Source organism: Artemia sp. Qi Xiang Cuo, chromosome 13 (assembly GCF_049724085.1).
Source record: "Artemia sp. Qi Xiang Cuo chromosome 13, ASM4972408v1, whole genome shotgun sequence".
Classification (NCBI taxonomy): domain Eukaryota; kingdom Metazoa; phylum Arthropoda; class Branchiopoda; order Anostraca; family Artemiidae; genus Artemia; species Artemia sp. Qi Xiang Cuo.
In genome coordinates this window covers 60,580,037-60,606,159 of record NC_142806.1, presented here as the reverse complement: position 1 = coordinate 60,606,159, position 26,123 = coordinate 60,580,037, and the positions used below count along the sequence as shown (strand labels likewise).

The 26,123-nt window shown below is 35.1% G+C and overlaps 1 protein-coding gene and 1 pseudogene across 1 annotated transcript in view; both read right to left on the bottom strand.

The window, feature by feature from the left end:
• The window catches only part of LOC148945499 (glutamyl aminopeptidase-like), a 146,255-nt gene that overhangs the window by 65,226 nt on the left and 54,906 nt on the right, over positions 1 to 26,123 (bottom strand). Inside the window, exons 4-6 of the mRNA XM_089099323.1 lie at positions 14,494 to 14,664; positions 9,115 to 9,212; positions 2,640 to 2,774 (exon numbers count right to left, since the gene is read on the bottom strand). Of these exons, the coding sequence (XP_088955449.1) occupies positions 2,640 to 2,774; positions 9,115 to 9,212; positions 14,494 to 14,664 (404 nt within the window). The remainder of the gene's footprint in view (positions 1 to 2,639; positions 2,775 to 9,114; positions 9,213 to 14,493; positions 14,665 to 26,123) is intronic.
• On the bottom strand, positions 11,107 to 12,112 carry LOC148945501 (large subunit ribosomal RNA; annotated as a pseudogene).

Sequence of the window (26,123 nt, the reverse complement as noted above, 5' to 3'; positions counted from 1 at the left end):
GGAGAAGGAATTAAATAAAAAATTTCTCTATACAGCTAATATGTTACATTCCCATATCTACCAGCACAGAGGTGGAAAAGGCAAGGCAGATCATCCTCAGCCCCAACATGAAATTTCTTTAGGGTGGCAAACACTGCTAGGAACATTGTTTTCAGAAATTTTCAAAAGTCTCACAGAATTTCCATCCATAAAAACAATAATCCTCCTTTTCATCCAACCAAAATTCTTTAGTAGTAAAAACCTACCTCTACATGGAAAAGATTTTTCTATTTTCGATTTTTTAGAGTAAAATGCTAACCGGACCAGCCAGACAGAACCATAAAAGAAAAATTATATCAAGCAAATAAACAAAATAATGGAACTAAACAATATTTAATCAAACCGAATTATATCTTTGATTTGTTCCACACACTCTCATTTTAGCCAGCATTTCAAGGGTAACGTTTAAACCAAAGTAAAATTAGCCAAAAGCTTTAGTAAAATTCAGCCGAATTCAAAAGGTTACGAATTGGTCTATAAAATTACTCTCACTGTAAAAACTCATGTTAAAGTACCAAGAGATATCGAAATAAAGATGTTTTCTTTTTCCCTCGACCAATCTTAAACCTATTCATACCTGAAAACCGGGATTTTCTAGGTCTTTCCTTTTGGTTGTGTCAAAATTATGAAGTTTTTATGATAGGGCTACATTACTGTCAGTGTTGTCATGCTGAACTGTTAAGACAAATTAGCAAAGCTAATCAGTTAAATTTGACAACCCTTATCGTCCGTAAAAAATTTAAAATTAACAATCCTTAGATTCCAAAAGAAAACTACATATTCAAAAGAAAGATACATCTTCTTAAGCTGTTCGGTGCCATATGTTTTTAGCTTATTTTATGCTGATTTTTCGCCCAAGTTTTTTTTTTATTTGGCACCCACTGCTAGAAAAAACCGCATAGCTACATATGAAGTTATGAAGGGATAATTTTTGATTTTTTTCTAAATTTTCTAAGATAAAAATGGTTTAAGATGTTTACAGTTTCAAACAATCAGAGTGGTACTTTAAAAGAACATTGTATCTTAAATAAAATTTTGAATCTTTTAAAATATAAAACAATTACATCAATATCAACATATTCTTGAGATTAGCGTCAATTTTTTCGCTACTAATTAGATCGGCTTCTAATTAGGATTGGCAGAAAGGTTTATTAGCATAGGTATTACGAAATACTTTTGTAAACATAAACATAGTTTGTGAAATTAATATTTTAATTAATAATTGTAAAAAAATAATTGTGAAATTAATAATTGTAAAAAATTATGGTAAAATAAGTTTTGAATAATTTAGATAGTGAAATCTTTTATATTACTAATTAAAAGATTTCATATAATAAATTATATTACTATTAAATTATATTATTAATATAATAAATTATATTACTAACAACTAATTCTTGAAGACTGGCATCAATTTCAGCTATCAATTAGAATTCATAAAAAACATCTGTTAGTACAGGAAGAGATTAAAACTCTTTGAGGAATTCCAGTGCCCTACTGTAAGATATGGGCGTCCATAAGCTGAAGTTTAGGGGGGGGGGGGCTTACCTGGTCTAATTGGAATTTCCAGTTCTGTATAATAGAAAGCTTAAAACATAAATATAAAAAGAAGGCAGCGTCATTCACTAGGAGGGGGGCTGCCCCACCCCTTATGGGCACCCATGCTGTAAGAGATATTGACAATACTATATAACTTTAATCTTGATGAGGAATTGTCACTAGGATTGGATGTCCAAGTTAAAATCATGTTAATAGAACATTTTATCTGCAATATAATTTAAAATCTTTTAAATAATAAAATTTAAAATGATTACATTATTATCAACTCCTTCTTGAAGGTTGGTGTCGATATCAGCTAATAACTAGAATTCGCGGTTGAACAATTTTTCCACTTGCACCCGCTAAAAAAGTCCTACCTGACATCCGTTCCAGTATAATACCCAACCTACAATTCTGTTACTGGAACATTAGATTTTTTTTCATTATTTAAACTATTTTAAATAATAAAATCTAATCCACTTGCAGCCGCAAAAAAATCCTATCTGACATCCGTTCTAGCATAAAACTCAACCTGCAATTATATTAAAGGAACACTAGATTAGCATCAGAGTTTAAAATATTTTAAATAATAAAATAAAAAACGATTACATCATTTGTCAACCCCTTCTTGGAGGTTGGTGTCGGTATCAGCTAATAATTAGAATTCATGCTTGAAACAGTGTTTCTACATGCACACCCTAGCAGTGGCGATTCTAGGCCTGGGCATGGGGGGAGGGTAGCTACCCTCCTACATTTTTTCTGACATCTAACTTTAAATTTCTTTCATTTCGGATTTCTACATATTTATGGTATATTTTGCCTCCCCACCAGATAATAAAGCCTAAAGCTACTACAGGTCCCAAGAAAATCCTGCCTGAAATCTATTCTAGTGGCTCAAGCTAGAATTCTGTTAAGGAATTTTAGATTTTGTGTCGATATTGGTGTCCATTTCAGCTACTAATTAGAATTCATGATGGAAAAAGCAAAGGAAATTTTAAAGGAAAAGCAAAGGAAATATTATCAAAGGAAAAGACCGAAATGACTTCTACGGTTTTACCTACCTTGTTGTAAGAGATGGCATCAAATATTTCAGTGATTTCATCTGGATGAGTAACTGGTACTACGATCGGATGTGAGCTCAATTTTGAGTCTAGCTGCAGGACTGGAATCAGATCGTCAGTTAGAAAGAGTGTATCCTGTAAAAAAAAGTTTTCCATTGATTCGTTTAGTTTTCCTGAAATATGACTGAACATTTTGGCCGAAAATATCAGCAATAAACAGGTTTTGGAAAAATAGGTTTAAAACAGTTCGTTTCAAACAAACTATAGTGTAAAGAAGAAAAGTAAAGAAGTAAAGAAGAAGTAAAGAAGGAACATAGTGTGTTTCATGAAAGAAGGAGACATCTAGCAGTTTTGATGTTCAATTTGGTAAGTTTTTAGCCACAAAATCTTTTTTTTTTGCTTACTTTGAGTACCAGTAGATTAAAAAGAATAAAAAAATACTGACTAGGATACTCAATTTTTGGCATGCATAATCTTTTTTTTAGCTCACTTTAGGGTCTAGATTCAGGACTGGGTAGTCAGTTTTCAGCCAATAAATTTATGTTCAGATGAAGAAACTAACATTAATTAAAAAAAAAAAAAAATCCCATAGATAGCGTATCAATTTTCATGAATATTCTGGTTTGTTCTTTTGATCATCCCTACCCTTTCACTTTTTATTTTTATTTTATATCTTTATTTTATTTATCTGTTTTGTTGTGGTTGGTTTTCTCTGATTAATTCTGACTTTTTTTAGTCTTTGTTCTTCAGTTATTTTCATCAAATTTCGACGGGGATAATCAGGTTTACCTTTTTTTCATTTGAACATACGCGCTGGACTTAAAAGATATTTAAGCATATAACTATCTTTTTTCCTTCATTACCTGTTCATTGACTGTGGAATATGTCCACTTGTGCATTATCAAACAAATCCAGTTCTCCCCCTCCCCCCCAAAAAAAAACATGTCGGCGGGAAATTTTAACTCTCATAGCTGTACAGTTAAACAACCAAGGGGCGTTTTCGGAAATTTGATCCGGAAAGGACTAAAACACAACTTTTTCCAGTAAGGGGGGAGGGGGGTAATTACGATTTCTTGCAAATTTTGCAGAACAAAGCCAGAAGTAGTTCTAGGAAACTTATCTTTGAAAAACTTCTTTTTCGGAAAGCTTTTTTTAATTGATTTCTGTTCGTTTTGATTGTCAAAGTTTCCAGTTTTTCAACATTCCCCATTTCAAAACCACAATTTTTTCAACATCTAAGTTTTTCCAGTGTGAGGGGGGGGGGGGGGTAGTATATATTTTTTTGCAAAGAAAGACAAACCTAAAAATAGACCTTTTCCCCGCAAGAAAAAAAAATCTTACGATCCTACTAAAAACATGTTTCAAGGCAAATAAAAAAAAAGTAAAGGACTTAAAGAAAATTAACACAAAAGCTGAAGGGGGAGAGCAACGGTTTGAACAAGTTTTGCAAGGAAATCGCTAATTAGATGAATATTCAATATAGTGTTTTCGTCTGTTTCCTCACATGTTCAACTCCAAAAGCTGATAGACTTAAAGAAAACTTAAAGACTTAAAACATAACTTAACTTAACACATGACAAATTTCCAATTCGTCAAATACCAGCCTGCACAATACAGTAATATTTGCTACAAATATATTCGTTCAACTATGCCTAAAGAGCATGAAACTAAAACTGTTGATCTTTATTTTCTCCCATTTTATATTATTTGTTCCATTTTTTCTCCTTTTATTTTGCTTTTCTTTTTATTTGCTATTTTTATTCGTCGTAACTGCGGAAAATGGCTATGGATTCTTAAACGGTTGGTACCTTGCAGAGTAAAACAATGGTTGGTTTTCAAAAGAGCTTTCTTCTAGGGAGTTCAACGATTCCAAGAACCTCAAAAATCTTAACCTGTCCCCGTGTTAAACTGTAAAAAAAAAAAAAAAAAAAAAAAAAAAAAAAAAAAAACTTTTATATTCGCATTAATGGCGTTTTACTGCAATGGCGTTTACTGGCGTTTTACTGGTTAATTTAATGGCGTTTTACTGGTTATTTTACGTTTTTTTTCATTTTCACATAAATATCCATTCTTTTTTTGTATTTTACGAACGATTTTTCGAATAAATTAAATTTAAAAAAATCAGGTTTTGTTTATTTTGAATGACCAAAAAAAAGATCTCAAGAGATCTCCACAAAAGATCACACAAAAGATCTCATTGCCAACAGAATCCAGTATAACTAATGCTGAAAACAAATGGCTACATTGGCAATTCTGGCCGTTCAAAGCTGAAACGCTCATTTTGACATAGTTTCTTGTTTCTTTTTTTGTTGAATTATTCGAGTTGCTGAAGATGCTGGAGAATCAGACCTACTAAAATAATCTAAATTTTTTGTATTTTCATGAAATCTATAAAGAAAGAAAAAAGGAGAAAAAATTGGGTTTTTTATAGGCCGAATGAAAGTACTGAAAAAAAACACAACAAAGCGAATATTTCGAGAGGACAATATTTCGTTTCGCGCTGAAGAAGAGAGGCGTTTGTCCTCTCGAAATATTCGCTTTGTTGTGTTTTTTTTTTCAGTACTTTCATTTTGCCTATAAAAAAACCCATTTTTGCTCGTTTTTTCTTTCTTTATGTGATGTCAGGCCAATGTGGTTTAAGAAATTATGAAATCATGCTTTAGGGGAAGCATTCTACCAATGTTGTTACTACATTCATATCTCTTGTGAGAAAAAGAAAGCTAATTTGATTAATCAACAATATTTTCTTCATAATTGTAAAATGAATCGTATTTTACCCAAGTCAATGCAACATTCACTTCACTTAAACACACGTAACGAACGGCAATTTACAGAACATATAGGGTTTGGTATTTGGAATCATGTTATTAGAGATTGCAAAAGCAAGCGCTACCGGTTAAATCAGGATATTTCCAGGCTAGAGCGAGAAATATTATGTACGCTTTCTTATGCTGATTTTCATCAAATTAAGGCTATTGCTGAAAATTCTTTTAAGCATGATTTTAGGATTTCCAGACAAAAACTTTCTGAGAAATTACACCGTCTAAAGTTTAAAAAACTCTCTAATAATCCACCTTTTGTCCCAAAAGCTTACCCTGGTCCTTCTGCGATAAATCTCAGCTTCACACTCCTTACAACCGAGCAAGATCGGGTTCTGTCGAAAGGATTGAAATTTTCGATAGCCCCTTCAAAAATACCTTATAATGAAATTATCGCGAACACAGAGGGGGCATTTCATGACTCTCCTGCGGATATTGGAGAGACTGCTGAGGTCAGATCACAATTTGTTGAAACTTTGTTGGATTCGGCTTCTTTTAATAATCAAAATTTAAAAAAAATTAGTAAAAATGAACACTTGGTCTTACACGCACTACATAAAGATCATTCCAGGATTATTACGAAAGCCAGTAAAGGCAATAATGTTGTTGTATTAGATTCAGATGATTACGACAAAAAAGTCAGAGAAATTTTAAATGATTCTAACTCATATGAACTATGTCTATGTCAATTAGCTACCAATCCCACAGAAAAAATTGTCCAGGAAGTCCGAAAAGAGCTTTCTTATCTAAAAGGAAAAGGTGAAATTACACATCAATTGTACAAAAGGTTTTACCCACGCGGATGCACGTCCCCTCGCTTTTATGGTCTCCCTAAAGTTCATAAGCCCGGTAATCCACTTCGACCCATTGTTTCTTCTTTTAATACTCCTACAGCAAAAATAGGGAAATTCTTATCAGTTGTATTTCGCCCACTAATTCAGGCTCAAAAATTCTATATTAAAATTCCACTGATTTTGTTGCCAAGGTAAAGCAAGTTTCGGTTAAACCAAATACAAGAATTGGCAGTTTTGATGCAGATTAAATGTATACCAATTGTGATCCTCAAAAGGCCGAAATGATTTTGGAGCATAAACTTAATTCTAACCCATCTACATCAGAAAAATTTACTCTTTCGAATCAGACACTTCTTTCTCTTACAGCACTTTGTAACAGAAGTTCTTTTTACTTCCATTATAGAGACATTTTTTATAGACAGAAATATGGGCTTCCAATGGGTGCCCCCCTTTCACCAATACAGGCTGATATCGTCATGGAAGACCTTGAAGAAAGGGCTATTTTGCAAAGTTTTTGTAAACCTGAATTCTGGGTTAGTTTTAAAGATGATATTTTTTATTTGTGAGAGCATGCTGACGAGTCTCTGGGTTCTTTTCTTCACTTGTTCAACTCCTTGGATCCAAAACTTAAATTTACTCATGAATCAGAGATAGAGAGGCGTCTTCCTTTCTTAGATGTTCTGGTGCACCGAAATGATACATGTTTCGAGTTTAGTGTCAATAGAAAACCAATACATAATGACCGTTAATTAAATTATTCCCCTAATCATTCGCCTGCTGTGAAAAGAGGAGTTGTTACTTCTCTAGTTGATTGAGCATTGAAAGTATATTCAACACGCTTCTTGGATTTAGAGCTCAACCACCTTAGAGATATTTTATTTGGGAATGGGTATCCAATTAGTTTAATAAATTCTGTAATTGCAAAACGCATTAAAAGATTTTCAGATAGTTCCACAGAAAACACAAATCAAAGGGAAAATTTAGTTTATCTTTGTGTCCCATACGTTAAAAGGGTTTCAGACCACATTTCATAACATCTAAGAAAAAATAACATTTACACTTATTATAGACCCAGAAAAACTATCAGGTCCCAAATTTATCAAGGTAAAGACCCTATCCCGATAGGTGAAAACTCCTGTGTCTACAGAATTCCTTGTTCGTGTGGTCTTTGGTATATCGGAAGAACTGATCAGCGACAAACGGATAGATTAACTCAGCACTCTAGTTCAATTAATAATACACTTAAAAAGCGGAAAAAAACAGAAAATTTTGACTCTGCCCTTGCAGAGCCCATTTTTGAAACACCAGACCATACTATTTTGTTTAATCAAGCTAGCCTAATTTCACATGACAAAGATAATGTCCAGCAATACAGAGAAGCTGTTGAAATTTATAAATACCAACATTTAGGTCTAGCTTTGAACAGAGATTCTGATGATTTAAGAATAAACGAGTCATATTTCGGTTTTCTCAAAAGAGAAGCCGATACTTTAGTAATCCCTGAAATAAAGCTTGAACCACTTTCCCAGTCATATAATCAAACACGTGAACAACCCCTTAGGTCTCAAAGGGTGTCTGCAAGAAATGCATTAATCAAAATCCGAAGTCAGATGACATACTTCTCCAACTTATTTAATTGTTGGTTCGTTTTATTTTTTGAGTGAATGAATTGTTTTCTTTTCTCTCTCAGTTGTTCGCTAGTATCCGTCGATGGTAGTTCATATTTTTTTTGATTTTGTGCAAATCGCGGATATTGGCGAATCACTTGCTTTTATGGTTGTTAGGTATTTGGTTTTAATTCTTATGATTTTTGGCTTTTATGGAATTTTATTCATCTTTTAAGTTTTTGGTTTTTTTCACATTGACTTTCCGCGTTTGTTTTTGGATACATTATTTCGTTTCGCGCTGAAGAAGAGAGGCGTTTGTCCTCTTGAAATATTCGCTTTGTTGTGTTATTTTCTTCAGTACTTTCATTCGGCCTATAAAAACCCCATTTTTGCTCGTTTTTTCTTTCTTTATGTGATGTCAGGCCAATGTGGTTTAAGAAATTATGAAATCTATATAACCTATAATGGTCATTACACCTGCCCGAAAAAAATTGTTAAGGATTTTTAAACTACTACTTACCCTCAATTTAAGATGCAATATTACCTAATTATAGGGGGGAAATTAAGCTGTAAAATTTTTATTAAAATATTTTAATTACAACTTTCAACTTAAAAATAAGTTTAAATTAATTTAAAGCTTAATTCAAATTAAAACAAGAAGTTTTAATAAATATATTTTATTTAAAGATTTTATTTCAACATTTAATTAAAAGATTTTGGTTAATAATTTGCCAAAAGAGTTAGCCCTTGGCTTTACAGAGGCAAACAGGAAGAATAAGATAACCCAAATACAAACTCCTTTTTCTTAGAGGGAGGGGGCACTAAGGCGCTAGAGACATCTAATTTCTGAAAATGGTCTTCGGAAAAAATGATTTCTGCTTGTAATAAGTTCAAATGTTTTTATATTTCAAATTACTTTTCCCATTCCCTCGAGAAAATGAAACTTGGCACTTCGGATAAAAAGACATTAAAACCGTAGAATTTTGATTAAGCAAAAATTAATCTTCACTAAATAATTAGCCATACATAAGAAATTTAGCACCAGAAATTTTGAAGTTTTAAACTTTTTAGGGCGTCTTTAAATTAAAAGTGTTATTTCATATTTAAAACCTTGAGGAGTGGGATAATATGTCTCCTGAGGTATACTGCTGACAAAACAAGAGGAAGAGATAATTCTGGGGTGTTTTTAAAGGGGTGAAATTCGCTTAGGGTGAAGTTTCACGTTTGAGCAAAAAATTAAAAAAATATGAATTACCATATCCCAGTCGGGTTCGGCTACTATAACTCCCTTGTACTCCATATAGCTGGCAAAGCCTTCATTTAGCCAAAGGTCATCCCACCACTTGATTGTCACTAGAGAAAAAACAAGATTCAAATATTTAGGGGAAAAAATTATAAATTTAAATAATTTGAATATTCTTTTTTAGCAACAGAATATTGTCGAAGTAAACGATGCTTAAAGCGAATAGATTGAACAGAGAATAAAGAGAGATACAGAGAGTATAGGATATAGTAAATACAGAGAGATACAGAGAATCGAGAGAAAGAAAGAATAGATCCTTGAGGTTTTTAAATCTAATAGATTTTAATATTTAAATAATTAGATATATTACAGATTTTTAAATCTTAGTAATTATCAAGAGGTAGGGAAACATGCACGGCAAGTAACGCATATGAATAGAATGTTAGGTTATGTAAGGTGCAAGTTAAGTTCTAAAACAATCGAAAAAATATCATTAAAGATGTTTAATAAGTCTACAATAATTTGAATATTCTACTTTTAGCAACCGAAAATAGTCCAAATAAATAACGATCAAAAAGAGAGAGAGAGAGATATGCCGAGAATATAAAATACAGAAAATATATATATTAATTGACCATCCCAACTCTTCTCCAAAACGTGGTCCTGGCTACGCCCATGGTAAAACATAATGGATACAAACCAACGCCTCTCTTAAAAGATGGGTCTGGTAAAAATTACCTGGGAGTCGGATAAGGATGGGACTCTAATTACTGTAGATACGCTTAGCTTTGTCCAGACAGACTCAGTCCGATACCTTTGTCGGGGGACGAGTGGGGAATTGATAAAACAGCTTTAACATGGAACAGTATCCTTCTAAACAGCATATATCGAAGTTATTTTTATGCCGCAATATTGCTAGTACAGTCCTTAATCTTCTAACTTTTTATCTAGCATATGAACTAGAGGGGATTCCAGAAAAAAAACTCTTCAAAAGCATTTAAGAAAAAAAAAAATAGCCTGCTTGCTTCAGCAATAGTTGTAAACTGTTGGATTGCTCTATCAGAAAACACAATATTTGCACAAGCTTTGAGTGTTTTTCGATTAAAAATGTTTGGATGAATAACAAAAGGCATTTGAGTGCCTTCCTTCACAATAAATTGCAGGTGGACACGGGAACCCGCCATAATCCTAAATCTTTTTCAATCTTAAAGCTTTGGATAATCACAAATTTCATTTATCACGCCTGAGAAGGGAGCAGCAAACAAGATCTCGTTCCTTAGAAACTATAAGTGCAACTTGAGGTAAACTTTAGACATTTCATTTGTGTATCTTTAGAAAAGCGGGCAGTTTGACGAAAATAAACAAAAGCGGGTTCGCGTAGAAATAATACAAAATCTACCCAAAATTTTTGAGAATTTCTATGATAAGCTAAAGCTGGCATATCCAATTTCTTAAATTATAATCCGACACACAAACATAGATTACTAACAGGAAAAGAGGGATGTTTTTTCTAACATCCGAGCACACGTTCCAAATCGTACAAAACTACGTATTGTTTTTGTATGAAAAAAGAAAAAAAGGGGGAAAAAAATCAACACCATAAGAACTGAAATAATTAATCTTTCAGTGAGGCCTTCAATTTGCTAAAGGGGGTTGAACTTACCCTTTTAAGTTACCCTACAAATCTTTTTACCCTTCCCGCATATGTCGCCAAAAGAGATCAACATTACTGTCCAGGCTTTATTCACACACAGACAGTGAACGGGATAATACATTTTTATTCCCGTTCACTGCCCATGTCAAGAGATTCCCAGTGATTTGCCTAGTCTTGGCACTCTTGTCGAGTCAATCTAAAACCCTACTCATAAAATGTGTAGAAAAATGTGGCCTGGTTGACCCCCTGTATTTACCGTCCTTTATCTCACCCTATACTCTCTGCACGCTCGTCACGACCGCCACTGAATTCATTCAAGGGAATTTGGAGGACTTGCCCGCTTGAAAGACAAATCCCCCGGTCGTAGGCTTAGTTTCAGCAGATCGCAGAGTAAATTACCGCTCTAACGTTTACAACACCCCGGCCGGTACCCAAGTCGTCTACAAGTAATTTTGGCATTTGACCTTATGGATAATTTGATTTATTGGATTGTGAAGCTGCCCTGTCACAATTTCCAGAGGGCAAGCAACCACCGAATCTTGGCTCCAAAGCACTAGCACCGATTGCTAAAAGCTAAAGGACCAGGTTATGTTTAGCCACCAGCGAGTCCAAACCCACAGTACCGTTGCAAACTCGAGCACAGATTCTACCTTCAGGGCTTTCAGGTATAATCACACGGACGTAGCCTCGCATCATTGGCCATTCAACCACGCAAAATCAAATGTCCGAACCTGCGGTTCCTCTCGTACTTCGCAGGATTCGCAGGTAGCAACGGCTTTGAACGTCTGTAGGGTAAAACTAACCTGTCTCACGACGGTCTAAACCCAGCTCACGCTCCCTGTAAGTGGGTGAACAATCCTACACTAGGCGAATACTGGTTCGCTAAGAAGAGCCGACATCGAAGGATCAAAGAGCGATGTCGCTATGAACGCTTGACCCCCACAAGCCAGTTATCCCTGTGGTAATTTTTCTGACACCTCTAGCTTGAAACTTAAAGCCAAAAGGATTGATAGGCCGTGCTTTCACAGTTCGTACTTGTTCTGAAAGTTGGGATTAAGACAGCATTTGCCCTTTTGCTCTACGGGAGGTTTCTGTCCTCCCTGATCTCGCCTTAGGACACCTTTGTTATCAATTGACAGAGGTACCGCCCTAGTAAAACCCCCCTTCCGGTGCTGCCCTCAGCACGGATCGAGAGCGCAACCCACAGGTATAGAAAAAAAATGAACACCATAAGAGTTGAAATAATTAATCTTTCAGTGAGCCCTACACTTTGCTGAGGGGGCTGACTTTAGTATTTTAAATTTTACCAGATAGTAGTATACTACAACTAAGCTTCTTGGTTCTCCATCACCCTTTTCAAACATTTTTATAGTACTCACGCCCACAAGAAGAATTCCGTAGGTGGATTGGCTTTTAACCCCTCACTAAACTTTCCATCTAAACTCCTAGCCTTCCAAACGATTGAGGTTCCTTTTTAATTAATATAGTGTGATGTACAAGGAGATTGTGGAGGACGCATTCTTAGTCAAAGTCTTGCCAATTCCTATTTTTAAGAGGTCACAGATCTGCAAGAAGAAAAATCTTAATTCTCGCATTTGGTTCTGTCGGCAAACCCGGTCCAAAGCAAAGGACTTCAACTTCCTGACATGTTTAAAGTACCTGGAAAGGTAAGTACACAGAAGGTTCGGGTCAAAAAAGCTGCCAAGCGCTAGATGGTGGTAAATGGTGCAAGACGATGCCAAACGCTTGATTTTCGACGCTAAAATAATCTTCCACTCATTTAAGTTTCCCATACTCCTTGGTCGACATTGTTGTTGTCGAGCTTTCAGTATTAAGAATATACTGGATTTATTAAGAAATGAAAATTCATTTCACAGGTAGCAAGTAGCAGAACACAACCAGTCATCAATGAACATGAATTAAAATGACTATTCAAGAAAAGAAAGCCTAAATAGAAAGCCTAAAAGCCAAAATTGAAAAAAGCGAGACAAAATCCAATAAAAAAAAAATTAAAAATAAAAACATCAAAAAGGATAAGCTTCGTAGTTTGTAGTGTTCGTAGTTTGCAATCCATACATCACATCAGGGTGACAGGAGTCGTTAAAGGGGTGAGTAGACCTACTCCAACTAATTCTCAACAATTGTCACGGCGTGTCAGAGGAGAGGTTATCTTGTCATTAGAAATAGATCCTCCCCTCCCCCTCATGCATATCCTGGCTCCTGTTCCTAGCTTCAATTTAAATTAAAAGTTTGTTTTGCATTAATGCATGTAAATAATCTATGTAATAGCGAGCAATAAATACATAAAATTTCCACCCAAAAATATACAAAAAAAATTTATTCATCTATTTTAATTCTAATTTAAGATGGAATGCAATTGTTTACATAGCTATCTATCTAAATATTCCTTAATTCCCGGACCTATCAATTCAATATCTTATTTAATCTTTAACAAATACACAATTATTTAATAGCTCAGGATATTTTACGACTAAAGTACATTGATTTTTTCTAAACTAAGCAAATAAAAGACACCTGACAAACAATTCTTAGAATGTTTACTATGAATTGCGAAAATCTTACTATAAACAAAAGATAATGAAAGATATAGACACGCAGGCTACACAAAAATAATGCAAAATTTACTTTTGCTGCATTATTAGAAAATTTCAGGATAATTATATATATATATACATAAATATTTGTAATATATATATAATTATAATATACAGTATATATAAATATAATTATATATATAAAGTTTGTAATATATATATAAAATATATAAATATATATATATATATATATATATATATATATATATATATATATATATATATATATATATATATATATATATATATATATATATATATATATATATATATATATATATATATATATATATATATATATATATATATATATATATATATATATATATATATATATATATATATATATATATATATATATATATATATATATATATATATATATATATCATATATATATTTATATATTTTATATGTGTATTAAAAACTATGCAAAATTGAATTTTTGTAGTAGTTTGTGTAGTATTCTATAATAATTTGTAGTAGTTTGAACTTGCAAAAAAGTCACTACGTCTAATAAATTATGCTAATAATGGTAGCAACGTTACCAAATACCTGGTATAAGATGGTGCATCCAAAAAAGTGACATTGCACCGATATTCCGACTTTACCGTTTCTTTAAAGCTCATAAGCTTTCTACGATACTTTTTACCCATTAAGGCTTTATCATAGATAAAGTCGATATTTTCTTTTATGGTTAGTCTTTCTTTTCTACAATTTTTGTTTTAATATTGTTTGTTTGTTTTTTTTGCTGCTTTACTTGTCAAACTATAAAATCTATCCGATAGCTTCAAAATATGAAAAAAGGGGAGGGAAAAAATGTATAAACTAAACAAAAACTAACATTTAGAAACAAACCGCACCGAAACTGACAAATAAGGTCTTTTCCGAAATATTTTTTTTTCATTATTTCCTTTCCACTGGCTGATATTCATCCCCGTTTCTGGCGCCCCTGGCCGGATAATTCTCTAATTCTAATATTTAAAATAGAATTTCCTTTGCACTGGCTGATATTCATCCCCGTTTCTGGCACCCCTGACCGGATAATTCTCTAATTCTAATATTTTAAAATTGAATTTAATCACATCATCATAAAATAAGAAAAAAAAGAAATTGGCTCACTCAAGTTTCCAAACCATTGATGGGCAAGTTCATGGGCAATTACAGTCGCCACCCTTTGCTTGTTCGATGGGGAATTTGTAAGATTATTATAGAGAAGAGCTGTTTCTCGGTAGGTTATCAGACCCCAATGCTCCATTGCTCCAGAAACAAAATCAGGTATAGCAATCATATCTGTGAAAAGACAAAAACACAAAAATTACGAAATATTTTTGCAGCTGGACTTTTTTCCTTGGGCTTACCCAGTATAAATGCACACAGGTCAGACCCTTAGGGGAAGAATATATTGGAAAATGTTTTTTATAGCACCATTTTACAACTTTTCAGGGAGGAGTCTTTGGACCCATTTCATGAGAGAATTCCTATGTCGAGTTATGCTACAATAAATACACGCACTTTAAAACCTCAAAGCAATTTTTAGAAGTAGAAAGGTGAGCTTTTTACAAAGAAGTGTACTTTCAAACACAGATTTCCTAAGGGCGCTAATATAATCTATAATGAATACCTGTGTAGAGATAGGTTCGTCAGATTCAACAAATCAGAACATACAAAATATTGTATGTTCAATGTGTACAATATTGTATTGTATGTTATTGTATGTTTGAAGTCGATTTTACCTGTTATATCTAGTCATTTTTTAGGACTGATAAATAATTGTTTAAAAGCTGGAATATTTCCCGATTGTCTAAAGTGCGCGAATGTTATCCCGATATTTAAAGGAGGGGATAAGAATTGCTTTAGTGATTATAGACCGATTTCTTTACTGCCATTTATTTCTAGAGTGTTTGAAAAGTTGATTCATAGTAGGATGGTAAGTTTTTTCGAAAAAAGACAATTTTTTAGTTCTAGTCAGTTTGGGTTTAGGAGTCATCATTCTACAGAGCATGGAGTTTTGTTTTTAACAACTTTTATTAATGATGCTTTAGACAAGGGTCTGAAGATAGCTTCGATATTTTTGGATATTACTAAAGAATTTGACTCTGTTGATCATGATATACTAGTTCAAAAGCTATATAGTAGTGGTATACGTGTTGATTTTTTAAATCTGATAGTTAGTTTTCTTAGTGGAAGGACTCAGCGTGTCGTGATGGATGGAGTTACGTCTAAAATTGAATATATTTCGATTGGAGTACCTCAGGGTTCCGTTTTGGGCCCTTTGTTGTTTTTGGTTTATATAAATGACCTTTGTAGAGCTTCAAGTAATGTGTCTTGTTCTTTAGACCTTGATAATTACGGTAATAAGTGAATTCTATCATGTTTTGCTGATGATGCCTAATTCACTATAGCGGCTAGAACTGAGAATGAGCTGATGACTAGGTGTTGAAACAAGGAATTTCTTCGATTGAAAACTGGATGCGGTTATATAAATTGAAACTGAATCATAATACGTCGAATTTTGTGATTTATGGTAGAATTACTGGACATTATCCATGGATTAATAATATAGAAGTAGGGCACCATACTATTGTAAGATCTACTAGTACTAGATACCTTGGTGTTATAATTGATGAAAGCCTTAGTTTTAAAGACCATATTGCATCTGTTAAAAGCAAATTGTCTCGTAATATTGGTATTATGGGTAAACTTAGGTATCTTTTTCCGTGTGAAATTCTGAGAATGTTGTATTTTTCTATGGTTCACCCATATCTCATTTACTGTTGTATGGTTTGGTCGAAAACATTCGTAACTCACCTTCATCCGCTCTGCGTAACACAGAATATGGCAATTAAAGTTCTTTATGGTAATCAAATTGACCTATCTGTATCGGTGAGGCATCTTTACAGCGAGTATAAAATTCTACCGTTGGCAGGAATATGTGCATTCTATAATGCTCTGTTTATGTTTAAATATTTAGCTTCGGAGTTACCATCATGTTTTTCAGGAATGTTTAGTCTTGCGTCTACTACTCACGATCATTTGACACGATCTTCTCAGTTGGTGCGAAGACCAGCTATGGTCACGTCTAGGTCTAGGTTTTCAATTCGCCATGTTGTTCCGTTAGTTAGGGAGAGTTTGCCAGAGGATTTGAGGAATGTTGGGGGTTTGCAGGATTTTCGTAAGTCGCTAAAGAACCATTGTTTTGATGTGTATATTTTGAATGGATTATTCCACGCCACTTAAGTTTTGTTTTTGAGGAGGGCTTAGTTGCAGCTGAATATGATTATAGTTATTATAATTTTGTTGGGTGTTGTTTGGAGGTTCGTTGGTTTTCGAGTCCGGTAAGTTGAGCTCTAATTTTTTTTTTTTTTTTTTTCTCTATTTCTTTTTTTTTGTTTTTTTGTTTTTGTTTTTTTTTCTTTTTTTCTTTGTTTTTTTTTTGGTTTTTTGTTTTTTTGATTTATTAGGAGGGTTTTATCCCGCACAAGCATTGCTTCAGGGAATCGATGATGTATATATTTTTTTTTTTAAATAAACCCAATGTTACTTATATTTGAGGCGTCGATCTGGATAATCAGATTTGATAATATCTTTAAGCTCCTTAGAGGCCCACTCACAAGGCACCTAGGCTCAGCTAACGCTAATTTTGGAAATCCCGTACTAACACCAAGATTCTGCCAGCACCAAGGTTAAGCTAACACTAATTTTGAAATCCAGCACCAGCACCAAAGTTCAGCTAACACTAATTTTTGATATCCAGCATCAGCAACAAGATTTTACCAGCATTAAGGTTCAGCTAACACTAATTTTGGAAATAAGTTAAATCCCAATCTCATTTAGCTAGTATTCCCGTTTGGACTTGAACGAAATTGAACTTAATTATCAGAATTAGAATTAGCCAGCCAATCGGGATATTCACCCTGACAGTTTACTCACTATCGTTTTATAAGTTAATTTATTCAACAATAAAATATATCAACCCCCCCCCCCCCCGAAAAGCTCCATGGAAAGAGAAACAGGGGTGTAGGGAGAAATATTCGGAATTATAGTAAAATAAAAAATAGCGACGAAGACCACACTGCCTTTCCATCACAAACCACAAAAGTACGAAGAACAAAAGGGAAATCTTTTTGTAAGACAGTGGAGATAATTTGAATGAATATTTCGGCCCTATGTCCAAGGGCCGTCCTCAGCAAGACAAAAATATATAAAAGAAAAAAGACTCACAACAACATGCGACCAATAAAACCAAAAAAGTGGAAATTCTTTCAAAACAATCCTAGCATCATTACTTCAGCGAAGTTCAACCAGGACTGATAATTACCAGCAAATTAAGGGCTTAGCGATGGGCGCTCCCCTCTCTGGGTTACTGGCGAATATTTATGTGGAAAATATTGAAAATTGGGCATTAGATTCGTATTTTTTTAGACATATTTTTTGGTGACGGTACATGGATGACGTAATTTCACTCTGGAACTATGTGGAAAATGAGCTTAAGGGTTTTTTAGATCACCTTAATACATATGATAGAAATTTACAGTTTACCTTAGAAATTGAAATCGCAAATAAAATCCCATTCCTGGATGTGTTAGTTATTCGTAGCCTTGATAAACTCAATTTTACTATTTATAGAAAACCAACACAAAATAATAGATATTTGCATTTTACATCAAACCACCCCCCTCAAGTTAAAAGAGCAGTCGTAATATCCCTCGTCGATCGCGCCCTAAATATTTGTTCTGATTCCCACATCACAGCAGAATTAAACTTTATCAAGGACATACTTTTTGGAAATGGGTATCCTATGATATTTATTAATAATGTAATTAACTGTAGACTGAAAAGACATTCCCGTAAAATTAATGATAGCTTACCAAGTGAGATGTCTGACAAGCCCTTAAATATAATCTACCTCCCCTATATCCCAAAAATCACTACAAATCTTAAAAAAGTTTGCACAAAAAAATAATCTGCATGTAGTATTCACAAATAATTTTAGAATCATAAATTTTCTAAATTCTGGTAAAGATAAAACCCCAGTTACTCGCCAAAGAGGGGTCTATCAAATACCATGCGATTGTGGCAAATATTATATAGGTAGAACACACCAGAATTTAGAAAAGCGCATACAACAACATAAAGATGATATTGTCAAAGCCTTAAATTCTAATATTTACACTGTTTCATATGATTCTGCATTATGCAGCCATATTTTTGAAAATCCTAACCACAATATACTTTTTGATTAATCTGCCCTTATTAGCAATGACATAGTCATAAATAAGTTAGTACGATAATCAATTGAAATCAGAATTAATATTAATAATAATATTTACTTAAATAGTGACTTGTTTGAATATACACTAACTGCTATATGCACACATTGAATAAAAATTTATCTTACAAAATATTTTAAAAAAATAATTGACATTAACACAGACCCGGTCACAAAAAGACCTTTGAGGTTAGCTGCCAAAAAGGCTGGGTTAGCAATAAGAACATGTTTTTAATTTATTTTCTTTCATTTCATTGAATCGTCTTGTTTTACCTTACTTTTTATCAGTCCTGGTTGAACTTCGCTGAAGTAATGATGCTAGGATTGTTTTGAAATAATTTACAATTTTTTGGTTTTATTGGTCGCATGTTTTTGTGAGTCTTTTTTCTTTTATATATTTTTGTCTTGCTGAGGACGGCCCTTGGACATAGGGCCGAAATATTCATTCAAATTATCTCCACTGTCTTACAAAAAGATTTCCCTTTTGTTCTTCGTACTTTTGTTGTTTATAGTAAAATATTATGGTATTGGATAAGTTCAGTATTTAAATAAACATTAAGGCATCCACTTATCAATTATTCAACCATTTTATTCACACTAAAAGAAATCTACTTTAAAAAGCACTAAAAGAGTAATTTGGCTTCTTAAGCATGACTTGTAGGAGGTCACAAAACAGTAATAACACACAATTGATACAATATGCTAAATTGCACAATCCAAAGAAATAGTGAGAAAAATAAACAAAATAGAGAGAAAAAACAAAACAAGAATTAACATAGATTACAGTGAAAACCGTGAAAAGTGAACCTGTCTCAACTCTAAATTCTTGGTCAACCTTCCTAAGACCATAGGCGGGCGTGCCTTGTTCACCTCTCATTCCAGGCAATCTAACGGTCCTATGCCAATTTTAAATTCTTGGTCAACCTGCCTGAGACATTAGGCAGGCGTGCCTTTCCAAAAACTAACACACAAGTATTTGTCCAATAAGAGTCATAGTTACTCCCGCCATTTACTCGTGCAGCCATTTAAACATTAGCCTCTCAATTACTCGGACTCTCTGTCTTGGCTTTTTCTACAATTAATCAAAAAACCATTTTGCATAAAATAAACTTTTTTTTAAAAAAGTGAAGAAACTCATTAAACCAAAATTAAACAAAAATAGAACCAAATGATCTACTAAGCATACAACTACCACAAATCAGTATCAGTATATAAATGAAACCCAAAACAAACAGAAATTAAAATAAGTTAAACTCAAAACGAGCAGATATTAATCTGAGTAGGGTTCTAGACCCTATGCTTATTAATTTTTGATTTCTTAAAGTTATAAAAGTGAAAACATTTAAAAGATTTTAGGTTGTAAATTATGCTTTTATAGAAAGCGCTGTCGTAGAAACTTCAAAAAACCTCATTTGTGTGGAAATTGAAGGGGCTAGTGCCCTTTTTATTAGTCGAAAGTGATTGGAGAGCAGCTAACCCCCCTCTCACGCCCACCTTTTCTCCAAACACATCTAATCAAAATTTTGAGATAGACATTTTGTTCAACATAGTTGAAAGTTCTGAAAATTAGATCTTTGAGGATGACAAAGCGTTATCGTAGAAACTTCAAAAGGGGCTCATTCGATTGGAAATTGAAATGACTAGTGCCCTTTTTAATAGTTGAAAGTGATTGGAGGGCAATTAAGACCCCTTCCATGTCCACCATTTCCCCAAACACATCCAGTCCAAATTTTGGGATAGCCATTTTGTTGAACACAGTTGAAAGTTCTGGAAATTAAATCTTTGAGCTGGACACTCCCTCCACAGTCTTCAGGGCAAGGGTTGTAAGTTATGCCCAGGGGGCATTTAAGGTTTTTATAGAAAGCGTTGTCGTAAAAACTTCAAAAAGGGCTCACTCGATTGGAAATTCAAAGGGCTAGTGCCCTTTTTAATATTTGAAAGTAATTGGAAGGCAACTAGCCCCCCTGTCACGCCCACCGTTCCCCCAATGATATGCAATAAAAATTTTGAAATATTCATTTTTTTTTAACGTAGCTGAAATTTTTGGAAATTAGGTCTTTGAGGATAATGACCCCCTCAAAGCCCTCAGAGCAAGGGTTGTAAGTTATGCCCTGGGGGCATATAAGGTTTTGTAGAAAGTGTTGTCATAGAAACTTCAAAAAAAGCTCATTTGATTGGAAGTTGAAAGGGCTAGTGCTCTTTTTAATATTCGAAAGTGATTGGATAGCAATTAACCCCCCTCTCACGCCCACCATTTCCCCAATCACATCCAATCAACATTTTGAGATAGGTATTTTGTTCATTGTAGTTGAAAATTCTGGAAATCATGTCCTTGAGGATGACAATCCCCCCAAACCCCTCAGGGCAAGGGTTGTAATTTATGCCCTGGGGGCGTATAAGCTTTTTGTAGAAAGTGTTTCCATAAAAACTTCAAAAGGGCTCATTCGATTGAAAATTCAAAGGGCTAGTGGCCTTTTTAATCGTTGAAAGTGATTGGAGGGCAACTACCCCCCCCCCCTCACACCTACCATTTCCCCAACCACATCCAATCAAAATTTTGCGATAGACATTTTGTTCAACGAAGTTGAAAGGTCTGGAAATTATGTCTTTGAGGATGACACTCCCCCTACAGCCCTCAGGGCAAGGGATGTAAGTTATGCCCTGGCGGCCTATAAGGTTTTTATAGAAAGCATTGTCGTAAAAACTTCAAAAAGGGCTAATTCGGATGAAAATTGAAAGGGCTAGTGCACGTTTTAATAGTTGGAATTAATTGGAGGGCAACTAAACCCCTTCTCACGCCCACGATTTCCCCAAACACATACAATCAAAATTTAGAGATAGACATTTTGTTCAACGTAGACGAAAGTTCCGGAAATTAGGTTTTTGAGGGTGACGACCCCCCTTCAAGGCAATGGTTGTAAGGTATGCCCTGGGGGTATATAAGTTTTTTTTTATAGAAAATGTCGTGGAAACTTCAGAAAAGGTTCATTCAATTGTAAATTGATAGGGCTTGTGCCCTTTTTAATAGGCTAGTCGAACCTGATTGAAGGGCAATTAACCCCCTTCACACGCCCGCCATTTCCCCAGACACATCCAATCAAAATTTTGACATAGCCATTTTTGTCAACGTAGTTGAAAGTTCTGGATATTAAGTCTTTGAGGATAATAACACCACACCCCTGAGGGCAAGGATGTTAAGCCAAGCCCTGGGGGCATATAAGGTTTTTAGAGAGCGTTTTCATAGAAATTTCGAAACTTCGAAGGGTTAGTGCCCTTTTTAATACACAAAAGTGATTGGAGGGGAACTAACACCCCTACCACGCCCACCGTTTCCCCAAAAACATCCAATAAAAATTGTGAGATATCTATTTTATTCAATGTAGTTGAAAAATCCGGAAATTATGTCTTTGAGGGTGAAACTCCCCCCACAGCCCTCAGCTCAAGGGTTGTAAGCTATGCCCTTGGGGCATATGAGGTTTTATTGAAAGCGTTGTCGTAGAAACTTCAAAAAGGACTCATTCGAATGGAAATTGAAAGCGCTAGTGCCCATTTTAATAGTCGAAAGTTATTGGAGGGCAACTAACGCCCTTCTCACGCCCACCATTTCCCCAAACACATCCAATCAAAATTTTGAGAGCGGCATTTTGTTCAACGTAGTAGAAAGTTTTGGAAATTAGGTCTTTGCCAGCGTTGTCGTAAAAACTTCAAAAAAAAACTCATTCAATTGGGAATTGAGAGGGATATTGCCATTATTAATAGTCAAAAGCGATCGGAGAAGCGAAAGGGTTGTAAGTTATGCCCTGGGGGCGTATAAGGTTTTATAGAAAGTGTTTCCATAAAAACTTCAAAAGGGCTCATTCGATTGGAAATTCAAAGGGCTAGTGGCCTTTTTAATCGTTGAAAGTGATTGGAGGGCAACTACCCCCCCCCCCCCTCACACCTACCATTTCCCCAAACACATCCAATCAAATTTTGAGATAGCAATTTTGTTACACGTAGTTGAAAGGTCCGGAAATTATGTCCTTAAGGAAGACACTCCCCCCACAGACTTCAGGGCACGGTTTGTAGGCAATGCCCTGGCGACATACAAGGTTTTTATAGAAAGCGTTGTCATAAAAACTTCAAAAAGGTCTCACTCGGTTGGAAATTGAAAGGGCTAGTGCCCTTTTTAATAGTTGGAATTAATTGGAGGGCAACTAACCCCCTCTCACGCCCACCATTTCCCCAAACACATCCAATCAAAATTTTGAGATAGACATTTTGTTCAACGTAGACGAAAGTTCTGGAAATTAGGCTTTTGAGGGTGACGACCCCCCCCCCCCCAGCCTTCAAGGCAATGGTTGTAAGGTATGCCCTGGGGGTATATAAGTTTTTTTTATAGAAAATGTCGTGGAAACTTCAAAAAAGGTTCATTCAATTGGAAATTGAAAGGGCTAGTGCCCTTTTTAATTGGCTATTCGAAACTGATCGGAGGGCAACTAACCCCCTTCACACGCCCGCCATTTCCCCAGACACATCCAATCAAAATTTTCACAAAGCCATTTTTGTTAACGTAGTTGAAAGTTCTGGATATTAAGTCTTTGAGGATGATAACACCACACCCCTGAGGGCAAGGGTGTTAAGCTAAGCCCTGGGGGCATATAAGGTTTTTAGAGAGCGTTTTCATAGAAATTTCGAAACTTCGAAGGGTTAGTGCCCTTTTTAATACTCAAAAGTGATTGGAGGAAAACTAACACCCCTACCACGCCCACCATTTCCCCAAAAACATCCAATAAAAATTTTGAGATATCTATTTTGTAAAACGTAGTTGAAAAATCCGGAAATTATGTCTTTGAGGGTGACACTCCCCCCACAGCCCTCAGCTCAAGGGTTGTAAGTTATGCCCTGGGGGCATATGAGGTTTTATTGAAAGAGTTGTCGTAAAAACTTCAAAAAGGACTCATTCGAATATAAATTGAAAGCGCTAGTGCCCATTTTAATAGTCGAAAGTTATTGGAGGGCAACTAACGCCCTTCTCACGCCCACCATTTCCCCAAACACATCCAATCAAAATTTTGAGAGCGGCATTTTGTTCAACGTAGTAGAAAGTTTTGGAAATTAGGTCTTTGCCAGCGTTGTCGTAAAAACTTCAAAAAGAACTCATTTAATTGGGAATTGAGAGGGATATTGCCATTATTAATAGTAAAAAGCGATCGGAGAGTGAATGCCACCCCCCCTCCCCCTCCCCATATGCATCAGGTCCCCAAACACTTCTGATCAACATTCTGATATAGCAATTTTTTTGAACGTAGTTGAAGGGTCCGGAAATTAGGTTTTGAGTATGATAACCCCCCATACTCCTTAGGGCTGAGGTTTTAAGTTGTGTCCTGGGGGCATACAATCTCAAATAAAAAGTGTTGTCATAAAAACTTCAAAAAGGGCTCTTTCGAATTGAAATTGAGCGGGCTATTGCTATTTTTAGTAGACGAAAGTAACTAGGGGAAGAATCGCCTCCCCCCCACGCCCATCATTGCCCCAAACATTTCTGATCAGCATTTTGTTATGGCCATTTTGTTCAACGTAGTTGAAAGGTCTGGAAATCATGTCTTTGAGGATGACAATCCTCCCCCATAGCCCTCTGGACAAGTGTCGTAAGTTATGCCCTTGGGGCATATACCGTTTTTATAGAAAGTTTTATCGTAGAAGCTTCAAAAGGGGATCATTCGATTGGAAATTAAGAGGACTAGTGCCTTTTTAATTAGTCGAAAGTGATCAGAGGGCAAATGTCTCCCTCCACGCCTATCATGTTTCCAAACCATTCCAATCAAAATTTTGATATAGCTATCTTGTTAAGCCTATCAGAAAGGTCTGGAAATTATGTTTTTGAGGATAAAAAATCCCCACAGCCCTCAGGACAAGGGTTGTAAGTTATGCCCTGGGGACATATAGGGTTTGTATAGAAAGTGTGGTCATATAAACTTCAAAGCGGGCTCATTGGATTGGTAATCAGACGCTCTAGTGCTCTTTTTCATAGTTAAAGCGATCAGAGGGCAGCTACCCTTCCCCCCCCCTAAAAATCTGTCCCGGAATGTGTCTAATAGAAATTTTGATATAGCCATTCTTATCAAAATAGTCTAAATATCATATAACAAGGCTTTTGGGGGTGAAACAAACCCCGAGATTAGGGGCTAGGGTTGTAAGTTATACCTAGGGGGGTATTAAAGGTTTTTATGGAAGGGAGGGTTGTTTAGCTTCAGAAGAGGCTCAGTCTTTCTCCCTGAAAAAGATTATGTCAATATAAAACGAACAGAAATTAATAAAAAAAACTGGATATTTCAAAATTTTGATTGTACGTGCTTGGGGGAATGGTGGGCGTTAGAGGGGGGTTCGTTGCCTTCCAATTACTTTCAACTATTAAAAAGGACACTAGCCCTTTGAATTTCCAATAAAATGAGTCCTTTTTCAAGTTTTTACGACAACACTTTCTATAAAAACCTTAACTACCCCAGGGCATAACTTACAACCCTTGCCCTGAAGACTGTGAGGTGATTGTCTAGCTCAAAGATATAATTTCCGGACCTTTCAACTGCGTTGAACAAAATGGCTATATCAAAATTTTGACTGGATGTGTTTGGGAAATGGTGGGCGTGGAAGAGGTGTTAGTCGCCCTCCAATCACTTTCGACTATTAAAAAGGGCAATAGCCATTTCAATTTCCAATCGAATGAGCCCCTTTTAAAGTTTCTACGACAACGCTTTCTATGAAAACCTTATATGCCTCCAGGACATAACTTATAATCCTTGCCCTGAGGGCTGTGGGGGTTGTCATCCTCAAAGACCTACTTTTCAGAACTTTCAACTATGTTGAAAAAAATGCCTATCTCAAAATTTTGATTGTATGTGTCTGGGCAGAAAGGTGGGCGTGAGAGGGGGGTTAACTGCCCTCCAATCACTTTCGACTATTAAAAAGGGCACTAGCCCTTTCAATTTCCACTCGAATGAGCTTTTTTGAAGTTTCTACAACAGCGCTTTCTATAAAACCTTATATGCCCCCAGGGCATAACTTATAACCTTTCCCCTGAGCGCTCTGAGGGGGCCAGCATCCTCAAAGACCTTATTTCTAAAACTTTCCACTACGTTGAACAAAATGAATATTTGGGAGAATGTGTTTGGGAGAATGGTGGGCGTGAGAGGGGGCACTAGCCCTTTGAATTTCCTATCGAATGAGTTTTTTTTTTAAGTTTCTACAACAACGCTTTCTCTAAAAATCTTATATGCCCCCAGGGCATAACTTACAAACCTTGTCAAAAACATTATTTCTATCTGGAAATCCATTACGCTGAACAAAATGGCTATCTCAAAATTTTGATTGGATGTGCTTGGAGAAATGGTGAGGCGTCAAAGGGGTGTTAGTTGCCTTACAATCACTTTCGACTATTAAAAAGGGCACTAGCCACTCCCATTTCCAATCGAATGAGCCCTTTTCGAAGTTTCTACGAAAA